This window comes from Kogia breviceps, chromosome 12 (genome assembly GCF_026419965.1).
Source record: "Kogia breviceps isolate mKogBre1 chromosome 12, mKogBre1 haplotype 1, whole genome shotgun sequence".
In the NCBI taxonomy this organism is placed as follows: domain Eukaryota; kingdom Metazoa; phylum Chordata; class Mammalia; order Artiodactyla; family Physeteridae; genus Kogia; species Kogia breviceps.
In genome coordinates, this window is record NC_081321.1 from 21,294,161 (window position 1) to 21,307,631 (window position 13,471).

Consider the following 13,471-nt stretch of genomic DNA (forward strand, 5'->3'; position numbering starts at 1 on the left):
GCTACACTATTCAAAATAGTATGGCACTGGTACAAAAACAGACACATAGATCATTGGAACAGAAAAGAGAGCCCAGAAATAAACCCACACACTTATTGTAAATCTATGACAAAGGAGGCAAGAATATACAATGGAGAAAAGACAGTCTCTTCAATAAGTGGTACTAGGAAAACTGGACAGCTACTTGTAAAAGAATGAAATTAGAACATTCTCTAACACCATGTACAAAGATAAACTCAAAATGGATTAAAGACCTAAGTGTAAGACTGGAAATCTTAAAATTCCTATAAGAGAACATAGGCAGAATACTCTTTGACATAAATTGTAGCAGTTTTTTTGGATCTGGCTCTGAAAGCAAAGAAAATAAAAGCAAAAATAAACAAGTGGGACCTAGTTAAACTTAAAAGCTTTAGCCCAGCAAAGGAAACCATCAACAAAGCAAAAAGACAGCCTTCTGAATGGGAGAAGATATTTGCAAATGGTATGACTGATAAGGGGTTAATATTCAACGTATATAAATAGCTCATACAACTCAACATAAAAAAAAACAACCTGATTAAAAAATGTGCAGAAGAACTGAATTGACATTTTTTCCAAAGAGGACATGCAGATGGCCAACAGGCACATGAAAAGATGCTCAACATTACTAATCATCTGGGAAATGCAAATCAAAACCACAATGAGGTATCACCTCACACCTGTCAGAATGGCTATCATTAAAACTACCACAAGTAACAAGTGTTGCCAAGGATGTGGAGAAAAGGGAACCCTTGTACACTATTGGTGGGAGTGTAAATTGGTGCAGCCACTGTGGAATACAGTATGGAAGTTTTGCAAAAAGCTAAAAATCAAGCTATCTTATGCACCAGCAATTCCACTCCTAGGTTTGTGGGGGTTTTTTTTTTTTTTTTGGCCATGCTACGCAGTTTATGGGATTTTAGTTCCCCAACCAGGGATTGAACCTGGCCCCTCGGAAGTGAAGAGCACAGAGTCCTAACCACTGGACTACCAGGGAACTCCCCACTCCTGGGTATTTATCTGGAAAAAAACAAAAAACACTAATTCAAAAAGATACATGCACCCCAATGTTCATAGAAGCATTCTTTACAATTATCAAGATATGGAAGCAACCTAAATGTCCATCAAGAGATGAATGGATAAAGAAGATATGATACACACACATGCACGCGCGCGCACACACAATGGACTACTCAGCCATAAAAAAGAATGAAATTTTGCCATTTGCAGCAACATGGATGGACTTGGAGGGTATTATGCTAAGTGAAATAAGTCAGACAGAGAAAGACAAATATCATATGCTGTCACTTATGTGGAACCAAAAAAATAGAACAAACTAGTGAACATAACCAAAAAAAATGCAGACTCACAGATATAGAGAACAAACTAGTGGTTACCAGTAGGGAGAGGGGAGCGGGGGGTGGGGCACTATAGGAGTAGAGGATTTAGAGATACAAAGTATTATGTATAAAATAAGCTACAGTGGTATATTGTACAACACAGGGAATATAGCCAATATTTTATAATAACTAGAAATGGAATATAACCTTTAAAAATTGTGAATCACTATATTATACACCTGTAACTTATGTAATACTGTACATCAACTATACTTTTTTTAAAATTTATTTTTGGCTGTGTTGGGTCTTCATTGCCGCACGCAGGCTTTTCTCTAGTTGCAGCAAGCAGGGGCTACTTTTCGTTGTGGTGTGCAGGCTTGTCATTGCGGTGGCTTCTCTTGTTGTGGGCACAGGCTTTAGGTGCGTGGGCTTCAAAGGTTGCAGCATGCAGGCTCAGTAGTTGTGGTGCTTGGACTTTAGGGCCCGCGGGCTTCAGTAGTTGTGGCGCATGGGCTCTAGAGTGCAGGCTCAGTAATTGTGGCACCTGGGCTTAGTTCCGTGGCATGTGGGATCTTCCCAGACCAGGGATTGAACCTGTGTCCTCTGCATTGGCAGGTGGATTCTTAACCACTGCACCACCAGGGAAGTCCCTCTATCAGCTATACTTCAATTTTTAAAAATTTTCCTTTGGAATACAATAAGTAAAACAAAACAAAAACACTGGACTCAAATTTCGCTGGACTAGTTACTTAGCATCATTAAACTTTTGGCTTTCAAAGAGATTTCAAATACATTATTTGATTCCCAAAAGAAACCATGAGGTTTGCAGGAAATTACTTCTGTATTAAAGAAACAGGCTCAGATATGTTAAATGACATGTCCAAAGGAAAAAAACACACCAGTTTATAGTGTAAAAGCATTGAATCCTAGCCACTAGACCACCAGGTGTCTCAGCTTACAGTGTGTAGACCATATTAAAAAGATTTTGTGGACATAGACTCTCAGAAGTTAAGAAGCAAAGGCCACTTCCATTTATTAAGGAAGTAATTTAAATGTTTACATTGAACAAATGGTTTTTAACAACAAAAATTATTCATGGAATAATTTAAATTTTATATAAATTTTAACATGCAGCACACTGGCAAGGAAATTAGGTAATGGGACAAAATTTTTTGTTTTTAAAGAAGTATATTTTTTCCATCCTGCCTTTGCACCTCTGTGAATGAAATGTATGTGTACATGTATGTGTATAAATATATTCTCTCAAGCATAATGTCAAATTTTAAAGTTGAACCGCTTTGTAACTATGGGCCTAAGCCACGTGGCTACTTGGTCTCCCCTGCTTATGGCTCCTAAGCAGCAGCTCATTTCCCACAATTTATTTCCATGCTTGAGGAGTTGATACTGAATACTTTAAAATATCGTTAGATTGATTACCATCACCAGGGAGATGCACGTAGAGTGGAGCGAGATTTACTGTGGATCTCATTTTAAATAAAACCACAAACTTCCTTTTTAAAAGGTAATCACAATATCTTTTTTTCAATCTAAATTCTGCATTATTTTACCGAGTGTTAAATAACACAAATGGCTTTCGCCATTGCGAAGTGACCCAATTTGGCAAGGGAAGACAATACCAAAGTGTTAAATCATACCTCCAAAATGAGTTATATAAAAGCAGAGTTAAATTTCAGTTCTCAACACATGATCTCATCTTCTACATAAGTATATGTGGAGGCTGAAAGTAAAGTAAACTGGAAGGTTAGAAAGAAAGCTTTATTCTTTAAATTGTGAGTCACCTAATAAATAAAAATCTACTACATGAATTGTTTCCAAGGAACAGGTCCTTTCTTCCAGAACTACGTAATCCCATTAACCCATCTTTTCCTTTTGTTTACAGAAAGCCCTGTTCTGAATACACTTCTACTGACATAGCCTCATGATGGAACATAGCTAATTATGGGGCAGTACTCCCCCACCCATTAAGGAATATAAAAATAAGCCCCTCAGGTGATTCAGATTTTGATTTCGTGAAAAGAAGTATATTACTCTGCCTGCCTAAAGATAGTCCATTTCTTATTTTCAAGGTTTATAAGAAAGTAGGATTGAAACATGGAGCTTGTGCCTTCTAGAATGAGAGGCAAAAAGAGATCTTCATTTTACTTCTGTTTTGAATTTATGTGAGGGAAAGAGTGTGCCTGCTTGAGTCTGTGTTGGGGGGTGGGAGGGAAAGGGAGGGGTCGAATATTACACAGTGAATTTTTCCTTTTGATCTGCTATTTAATCTAATAAATTTCCCCACATTTTTCTCTGGAGACAGATGGTGTTCTGCCATTCAAAATCCATTAGAACGAAGTCTAGGGGCTGAAACTGTAATTAATCTCATGTGGTATCTGATGGTCCCAAATTGGTCCCATGAAGAGAGTTCAGGCCTAAAAGTCTTAGGATATAGTAAATTAGAAACTTCATTCCCAATGATCATTGGTAAAATTATTCTCCTCACTTCTTTATGGTGAGATCCATTATGCCTACAGAGGACTGTAAAAAGTATGTATGTAGTTTAAAGGATGAAAACAAAACAATTCTCTGAACCCACACCTAGGTTAAGAAGTGGAACATGAATTCCTTAGAAGTACCTGTATGGAGAGCAGATGGCAGAAGCAAGAGGAACTACAATCCTGCAGCCTGTGGAACAAAGACCACATTCACAGAAAGATAGACAAGATGAAAAGGCAGAGGGCTATGTACCAGATGAAGGAACAAGATAAAACCCCAGAAAAACAAGTAAATGAGGTGGAGATAGGCAACCTTCCAGAAAAATAATTCTGGAAGAATTCTTGATAGAATAATAATAAAAAAATAATGATAGTGAAAATGATCCAGGACCTCAGAAAAAGAATGGAGGCAGAGATCGAGAAGATGCAAGAAATGTTTAACAAAGACCTAGAAGAATTAAAAAACAAACAAACAGAGATGAACAATACAATAACTGAAATGAAAACTACACTAGAAGAAATCAATAGCAGAATAACTGAGGCAGAAGAACGGATAAGTGACCTGGAAGACACAATGGTGGAATTCACTGCTGTGGAACAGAATAAAGAGAAATGAATGAAAAGAAATGAAGACAGCCTAAGAGACCTCTGGGACAACACTAAATGCAACAACATTCACATTATAGGGGACCCAGAAGGAGACGAGAGAGAGAAAGGACCCAAGAAAGTATTTGGAGAGATTATAGTCGAAAACTTCCCTAACGTGGGAAAGGAAATAGCCACCCAAGTCCAGGAAGCGCAGTGAGTGCCATACAGGATAAACCCAAGGAGAAACACGCCAAGACACATAGTAATCAAATTGGCAAAAATTAAAGACAAAGAAAAATTATTGAAAGCAGCAAGGGAAAAATGACCAATAACATACAAGGGAACTCCCATAAGGTTAACAGCTGATTTCTCAGCAGAAACTCTACAAGCCAGAAGGGAGTGGCATGATATACTTAAAGTGATGAAAGGGAAGAAGCTACAACCAAGATTACTCCACCCTGCAAGATTCTCATTCAGATTTGCTGGAGAAATCAAAAGCTTTACAGACAAGCAAAAGCAAAGAGAATTCAGCACCACCAAACCGGCTCTACAACAAATGCTAAAGGAACTTCTCTAAGTGGGAAACACAAGAGAAGAAAAGGACCTACAAAAACAAACCCAAAACAATTAAGAAAATGGTAATAGGAAATACATATCGATAATTACCTTAAATGTGAATGGATTAAATGCTCCAATCAAAAGACAAAGGCTAGGGGCTTCCCTGGTGGTGCAGTGGTTGGGAGTCTGCCTGCCGATGCAGGGGACACGGGTTCATGCCCTGGTTCGGGAGGATCCCATGTGTTGCGGAGTGGCTGGGCCCGTGAGCCATGGCCGCTGGGCCTGCATGTCCGGAGCCTGTGCTCCGCAACGGGAGAGGCCACAACATTGAGAGACCCGCATACCACACACACACACACAAAAAGACAAAGCCTTGCTGAATGGATACAAAAACAAGAACCATATATATGCTGTCTACAAGAGACCCACTTCAGACCTAGGGACACATACAGACTGAAAGTGAGGGCATGGAAAAAGATATTCCATGCAAATGGAAATCAAAGAAAGCTGGAGTAGCAATACTCATATCAGATAAAACAGACTTTAAATAGAGAATGTTACAAGAGACAAGGAAGTACACTACATAATAATGATCAAGAGATCAATCCAAGAAGAAGATATAACAATTATAAATATATATGCACCCAACATAGGAGCACCTCAATACATAAGACAACTGCTAACAGCTATAAAACAGGGAATTTACAGTAACACAATAGTAGTGGGGGACTTTAACACCTCACTTACACCAATGGACATATCATCCAAAATGAAAATAAATAAGGAAACAGAAGCTTTAAATGACACAATAGACCAGATAGATTTAATTGATATTTATAGGACATTCCATCCAAAAACAGCAGATTACATTTCCTTCTCAAGTGCGCACAGAACATTCTCCAGGATAGATCACATCTTGGGTCACAAATCAAGCCTCAGGAAATTTAAGAAAATTGAAATCATATCAAGCATCTTCTCTGACCACAATGCTATGAGATTAGAAACCAATTACAGGGAAAAAAACGTAAAAAACACAAACACATGGAGGCTAAACACTACATTACTAAATAACCAAGAGATCACTGAAGAAATAAAAAACTACCTAGAGACAAATGACAGTGAAAACATGATGATCCAAAACCTATGGGATGCAGCAAAAGCAGTTCTAAGAGGGAACTTTATAGCTATACAAGCCTACCTCAAGAAACAGGAAAAATGTGAAATAAACAATCTAACCTTACACTAAAGGAACTAGGGAAAGAAGCACAAACGAAACCCAAAGTTAGCAGAAGGAAAGAAATAAAGATCAGAGCAGAAATAAATGAAATAGAAGCAAAGATCAATAAAACTAAAAGCTGGTTCTTTGAGAAGATAAACAAAATTAATAAACCATTAGCCAGACTCATCAAGAAAAAGAGGGAGAGGACTCAAATAAATAAAATTAGAGATGTAAAAGGAGAAGTTACAACAGACACTGCAGAAATACAAAGCATCCTAAGAGACTACTACAAGCAACTCTATGCCAATAAAATGGACAACCTGGAAGAAATGGACAATTTCTTAGAAAGTTATAACCTTCCAAGACTGAACCAGGAAAAAATAGAAAATATGAACAGACCAATCACAAGTAATGAAATGGAAACTGTGATTAAAAATCTTCCAACAAACAAAAGTCCAAGACCAAATGGCTTCACAGGTGAATTCTATCAAACATTTAGAGAAGAGCTAACACCCATCCTTCTCAAACTCTTCCAAAAAATTGCAGAGGAAGGAACACTCCCAAACTCATTCTATGAGGCCACCATCACCCTGATACCAAAACCAGACAAAGATACTACAAAAAAAGAAAATTACAGACCAATATCATTGATGAATATACATGCAAAAATCCTCAACAAAATACTAGCAAACAGAATCTGACAACCCATTGAAAGGATCAGACACCACGATCTAGTGGGATTTATCCCAGGGACACAACAGTTCTTCAATATACACAAGTCAGTCAATGTGATATACCATATTAACAAATTGAAGAATAAAAACCATATGATCATCTCAATAGATGCAGAAAAAGCTTTTGACAAAATTCAACACCGATTTATGATAAAAACTCTCCAGAAAGTGGGCATAGAGGGAACCTACCTCAACATAATAAAGGCAAAAAAAAAAACCAAGAAGTACCTGTATATCCCTCACTGATTGCACCCCCCTTTCTTCTCCCAAAGAGAATTCTAACTTTTGTGTTAGCTGTTCCCTTTCTTTTCTGTATAGTGAGGTAACCTATGTAGATATCAGTAAAAACATATTAGTTTTACCTGCTTTTGAACTTTATACAGTTTTTTAAAAAATATGCTAATGTTTTGGCTGTGACTTCTTTATGTGTGTATGTGGTATGCGGGCCTCTCACTGTTGTGGCCTCTCCCGTTGTGGAGCACAGCCTCTGGACGCACAGGCTCCATGGCCATTGCTCACGGGCCCAGCCACTCCACGGCATGTGGGATCTTCCCGGACCGGGGCACGAACCCGTGTCCCCTGCATCGGCAGGTGGATTCTCAACCACTGAGCCACCAGGGAAGCCCTGTGACTTTTTTTTTAACCTGGAATTATTATTTTGAGATTCATCCATGCTGAATATATCAGTACTTTATTCATTTTTACTATTCTTGGTATTCCATTCAATGAATAAACAATTTATCCATCTGTTGATGGAAATTATAGTTTCCAGTTCTCATTATTTTTTGTTGTTCAACTGCAAGCAATGCTGTGAATGTATTTCTTGTATATATCTCTTAAGATATATTAAGAGTTTCTCCATATACTTAGAAGTGAAATGCTAAACCAGATTATTTGCATGTGTTCTACTTTATTAAGTAATGCAAAAAAAGGTTTCCAAAGTGTTGTAGCAATGTACTTTCCCACCAACAGAGCATGAGTGTTCCGTTTCTCTTTCCATTGCTGTTTTCTCACTTACACTTGGTATTATCAAACTTTTCATTTGTAGCCATTAGATGGGTATATAGTCTATCACTATAGTTTACTTTGGATTTTCCTGATTACTAATGAGATTGAGTATCTTTTCATTTTTGTACTGACAATTGGAATTTCTTTTATGAAGTTCCCATTAAAGTCTTTTTTTTTTTTTTTTTTTTTTTTCGGTATGCGGGCCTCTCACTGTTGTGGCCTCTCCCGTTGCGGAGCACAGGCTCCGGACGCGCAGGCCTAGCAGCCATGGCTCACGGGCTTAGTTGCTCCGCGGCATGTGGGATCTTCCCGGACCAGGGCACGAACCCGTGTCTCCTGCATCGGCAGGCGGATTCTCAACCACTGCGCCACCAGGGAAGCCCCCCCATTAAAGTCTTTTATCCAGTTTTCTGCTTGGTTTTTGTGTTGGTCTTTTTCTTAATGATGCAAAGGCATTCTTTATACAGTCTACATGGTAACACTTTATTGTTTATGTGTGTAACAAACATCTTCTCCCAGTCTGTGACTTGCGGTTTTATTCTCTTTATAGCATCTTTTGATCAACGTTAACTTAATTTTAAGAAGATTGAATTGATCAGTCTTTTCCTTTATTGTTTTTAGTTTTTGTTTGGGGAAATTCTTTCTACGCCAATAACAAAGATATTCTTTCTCCTTCAGAGTATTCTCTGTTAATTTTGGCCTTTTATATTTAGGTCTGAATTGAATGTTTATATTTGGTTTGGTTTTTATATTTGGCATATGGTAGTAGAGGATCTAGTTTTATTCTTTTCCATAGAGAAAATCAGTTGGCCCAGGACTATTTATTAAAAAGCTGGTCTCCTCACATTGATCTGAAAATTCCATCTCTGACATTTAGCAGATATCCATATTTACATGTCTGGGCTCTCTGTTCTTTTCCTTTGGTCTATCTCCACACTGTCTTAATTGCCATAGCTTTATAATGTCTTGATATATGAGAGGTCCAGTTCTCTCACATTTCCCTTGGCTGTTCATAACTCATGGCACTTCCATATGCATTTTATATTCAGCTTGTGAAGTCCCACCAAAAGAAAGAGAATATTCTGAGAGGAATTACACATCTATTTTAGGAGAATTGACATCTTTGATATTGAGACCTCCAATCCTTAAGCATGGTGTATGTTTCCATTTATTTGAATCTTTTTCAGTGTTTTAAATAAATTTTTATTATTTTCTCCAGAAAGACCTTGTATACTTTTATTAGGTTATACATTTATTCTAAATATATTTATTCTTTAGGTACTCTATATTTTTTGAAGTTATTATAAATTATGTTTTTTAAAATATCATTTTCTTATAGTTTGTTACTGGTGATTAGAAAAGCAGTTGCTTTTTATATATTGACTTTACAAACAGCCAACCTTGATACACTCCCTAATTTTAATAATTTATATGTTGATTATTTTGTTTTTTGTTTTCTCAATCATGTCATTTCCCAATAATGACAATTTTTTTTTCTTCCTTTCCAATTCTTATACTTCATATATTGTTTTCTTGCCTTATTCTACTAGCAGGTCTTCTAATACAGTGTTGAAAGGGTTGGGGTACTGATAAAAGATCTTCTTGTTTCTGATTGTAAAAAGAATTCTTTCAGTGTTTCTTCGTTAATATTTCTGAATTTATTAGGATAATCATATTTTTCCACTAAGCTGCTATTGTGGTAAATTATATTCATTAATTTACTAATATTAAACCAGTCTTGTGTTCCTGGGATAAAGCTATCTTGGTCATGATGGGTTATTTTCTTTATACATTTCTGAATTTTGTTTGCTAATATTTTGTTAAGATTTTTGTATCTTTGTTCATGAATGAGATGGGCCTATAGATATCCTTTCTTGTATTGCCATTGTTGAATTTAATATCAAATTTCTATAAGCCTCATAAAAAAGTTGAGTTTACTACATATTGAGATAGTATGTGTAAGAAAGAATATAGGAATATGCAGGTTTTTATTTCTCTTTGCTTCATTTTCTGTCAGTTAAAATTCTCTAGGGACAAATATATGATATCATTTATATGTAGAATCTTAAAAGTAATACAAATAAATTTATTTACAAAACAGACTCACAGACATAGAAAACAAACTTATAGTTACCAAAGACAAGGTGGGAGGAGGGATAAATTAGAAGTATGGGATTAACAGATACTCACTTCTATATATAAAATAGATAAACAACAAGGATTTAATGTATAGCAGAGGGAACTATATTCAATATCTTATAATAACCTCTAATGGAGAAGAACCTGAAAAAGTACATATATATATGTACAGTCGAATTGCTTTGCTGTACACCTGAAACTAACACAATATTGTGAATCGACTATACCTCAATAAAAAAAAACTCCCTACGAATTTTTCCATTTCATCTAAATTTTCAAATTTTTAGAATAATGTTTTTCTAAATTCATGAGAATTTATCTTTTATATCTCTAGAGCCTCTAAAATTATGACCCCATCTTCATTCCTATCTTTATTCATTTATTCCCTCTTTCCTTTTTTTGGAAAAATCTTGCCATAAGGTTATTAGACTTTCCAATGTTTTGGAAGAACCTATGTTTAGCTTTTTTATTCTGTACTAATTTGTATTCTATTTCATTATTTCTGGTGTTATTTTAATGATTTCCTTTCTCCTAATTCTTTAGATTTATTTTAGTCATCTTTTCCTAACTTCATAAAATAAATTATTAGCTCATTAAATTTCAATCTTTTTATGGTGTCTAGCATAATTACATTGTAGTCAATGTTTCATGTATAATATCAATCTTTTTGGTCCAATATAAATGCCCCATGGGTACCTCAAAAAAAAAACACTGGATTTTGAAGCTGCTAGGTATAGTGGTCTATATATGTCTATCATATCAAGCTTGTCTGTTGTGTGGATCAGATTTCTTATATCATTATTTTTGAATGCTCACTCTATCAGTTACTGCGAGAGATGTGTTAAAAAGCTCCCACTCGTACCTTAAGATGTATTGCATTCTCCTTGTAAATATTGCTTATATATTTCAGTCTATGTTATAAGGTGCAAATGAGTTTAAACTTGTTAGGTCAATTTTAATATGAGAAATATATTCAGAGAGGCCTACATTTAGACTATAAGTTATTTTTAGTTCAGTGATTCTGATTTTTACATTTTATAAAACATTTAGTAAACTACAGTTTAGACCAAAAGGATTTTACTATCATATTTAGCAATTCAGGGTTAAAAATATCCATGTCCTTTAACCTGGTTAACTCATTTCTGGGATGCTATCCCCCCCCCCAAAAAAAATAACTAGAAGATGAAAAGAAATAACTGGTAGATAAAAAGTTTTATACACATAGATAAAAGCACCATACATATTTATGATAGTGAAAAAAAAACAAATACACATTCCAACAATAGAAGAGTGGTTAAGTAGCTATGACACAGCTACATGATGGTATATTATGCAGCCATTAGAATCATTTATAAAGAATTTGTAATAACACTGTAAAGTTATTATCACAATGCTATGCAAATAATGCAGAGTATACACTATGACTTCAATTACTGTAATAACAACTGTAGAAAAAATTCTACAAGGAATATCAAAGTAAAAAGCCATTTAAAATGTGGAATATGGATATGTATAAAGTAAAAGTCAGTGTTTCAAATAGATGCCTTATTGTGCTTTATGTCTCATAGGTAAAGTGTTGATCGAAGGGAACCAGTGCATTGCTTCCATGGTTTCCAGTCATCTGAGCCCATGGACAAAACCAGCAACTATTGGATCCTTCAGCCCACATGTGACAGAGTTTCCAAGAAAACGAAAAGGGAGTGATTCAGACCCATCCCAGTAAGTGAATTTGTTCCTCTAACCCCAAGAAATCTTTGACTCCAGGGAAAAAACAAAAATATTACATTTTTTTTTCTTTTAAAAACAAATTAAAACCTTTCGTTTCTTTTTATTTTTTTATTTTTTTAATTGAAGTATAGTTGATTTACAATGTTGTTTCTGGTGTATAGCAAAGTGATTCAGTTATACATATACATACATATTCTTTTTCATCTTCTTTTCTATTATGGTTTATTACAGGATGTTGAATGTAGTTCTCTGTGCTATACCATAGGACCTTGTTGTTTATCCATTCTATATATAATCGTTTGCATCTGCTAGTCCCGAACTCCCAATCCAACTCTCCCCCTCCTTGGCAACCACAAGTCTGTTCTCAATGGCTGTAAGTCTATTTCTGTTTTGTAGATAAGTTCACTTGTGTCATATTTTAGAGTCCACATGTAAGTGATATCATATGGTATCTTTCTCTTCCTGACTTACTTCGCTTAGTATGATAATCTGTAGGTCCATCCGTGTAGCTGCACAAGGCATCATTTCATTGCTTTTTACAGCTGAGTAATATTCTGTTGTATATATATATACCACATCTTCTTTAGAAAAAGACTACTTTTTAAATCATTATTTTTCATTACATGGTAACTAAAAATTTGGATAGGGTCAATTGTTTATCCACCCAGCTGCCACCTCTGTCATTGACTGATCCAACTCTGAAGGTTATTAGGTATCCAGGAAGGTCAACTGGAGGTTAATTTGCTTAACATTTATGGTCACAGGAAGATATTTGCCTTCCTAATTGAAATACTTGACTTTGAGGAGAACATCTTCTTGCATGTTTGGCTTACAATAATAATCACCACTTGCTTCTTTCCTTACTCATTATTTGTGTAACAACCAACCCTTGGTTATCTGTGGCGACTTTAATCAAATAAAACTCTTGTTTTCTCTGTTTAGTAAGCCAAGTAGATAATACAATCAATGTTGAGAATACTTACTATCTCCTGGTTCATTTTTATTGCCTAATGCAGCTTGCAGTCCCAAATATTCTTTAATGACCTCCCCAAGGCTGGGGTTGATCTGGTGGAAGTAATAGGGCACAGTAAATATAGCAATCTAGAGCAATTCATTTTAGGCTGGTACTTTATGTAAATCATGAATTAAGGGAAAAATCCTGAGTGGGGGACAGGATGAGGACGTAATGAAACATCATAGCTCTTTATAACTCAGTTCTTCCTAGGACACTTCATATACTTTAGCTTCAGTTTCCAAGACGGCAGATTCAGTGTTATTCAAATGTTAAGTACCAACACACTTCCCAAGCCACATATAAATGACTTGAAGATTATCTACTGTTTTTGGTTGTCTGTATTCTCTTAGTCTCTTCCAATAAGGTGGATGATTGTAAATAACTACAGTTGATCAAGTGACAGTCTATCTAGAACTGTTTGCTGCGCTACATCCTAAGTTATCAGTTGGTTAGTCCCCATTCACCTCGAGCTAGAAGTGACTGTCAGTCCTTTTTTATTTTCTTTAGAATCATAAGCACGGTTGTTCTTTCTTAATATCTAAATAAGAATGTGGCTTTCCAGTGAAAACTAGAGTCACGTGATTTTAAGCCACGTAGGGGCATGGTTGAGCCCTTATAGTGGTTTTGAG

The 13,471-nt window shown here is 35.7% G+C and overlaps 1 protein-coding gene across 3 annotated transcripts in view; it reads left to right on the forward strand.

Moving 5' to 3' along the window:
- The window catches only part of BMAL2 (basic helix-loop-helix ARNT like 2), an 86,687-nt gene that overhangs the window by 19,189 nt on the left and 54,027 nt on the right, over positions 1-13,471 (forward strand). For all 3 annotated transcript variants that reach the window (XM_059081554.2, XM_059081545.2, XM_067008938.1), the window contains exon 2: positions 11,668-11,818. In XM_059081554.2, coding sequence (XP_058937537.1) covers positions 11,668-11,818 — 151 coding nt within the window. The remainder of the gene's footprint in view (positions 1-11,667; positions 11,819-13,471) is intronic.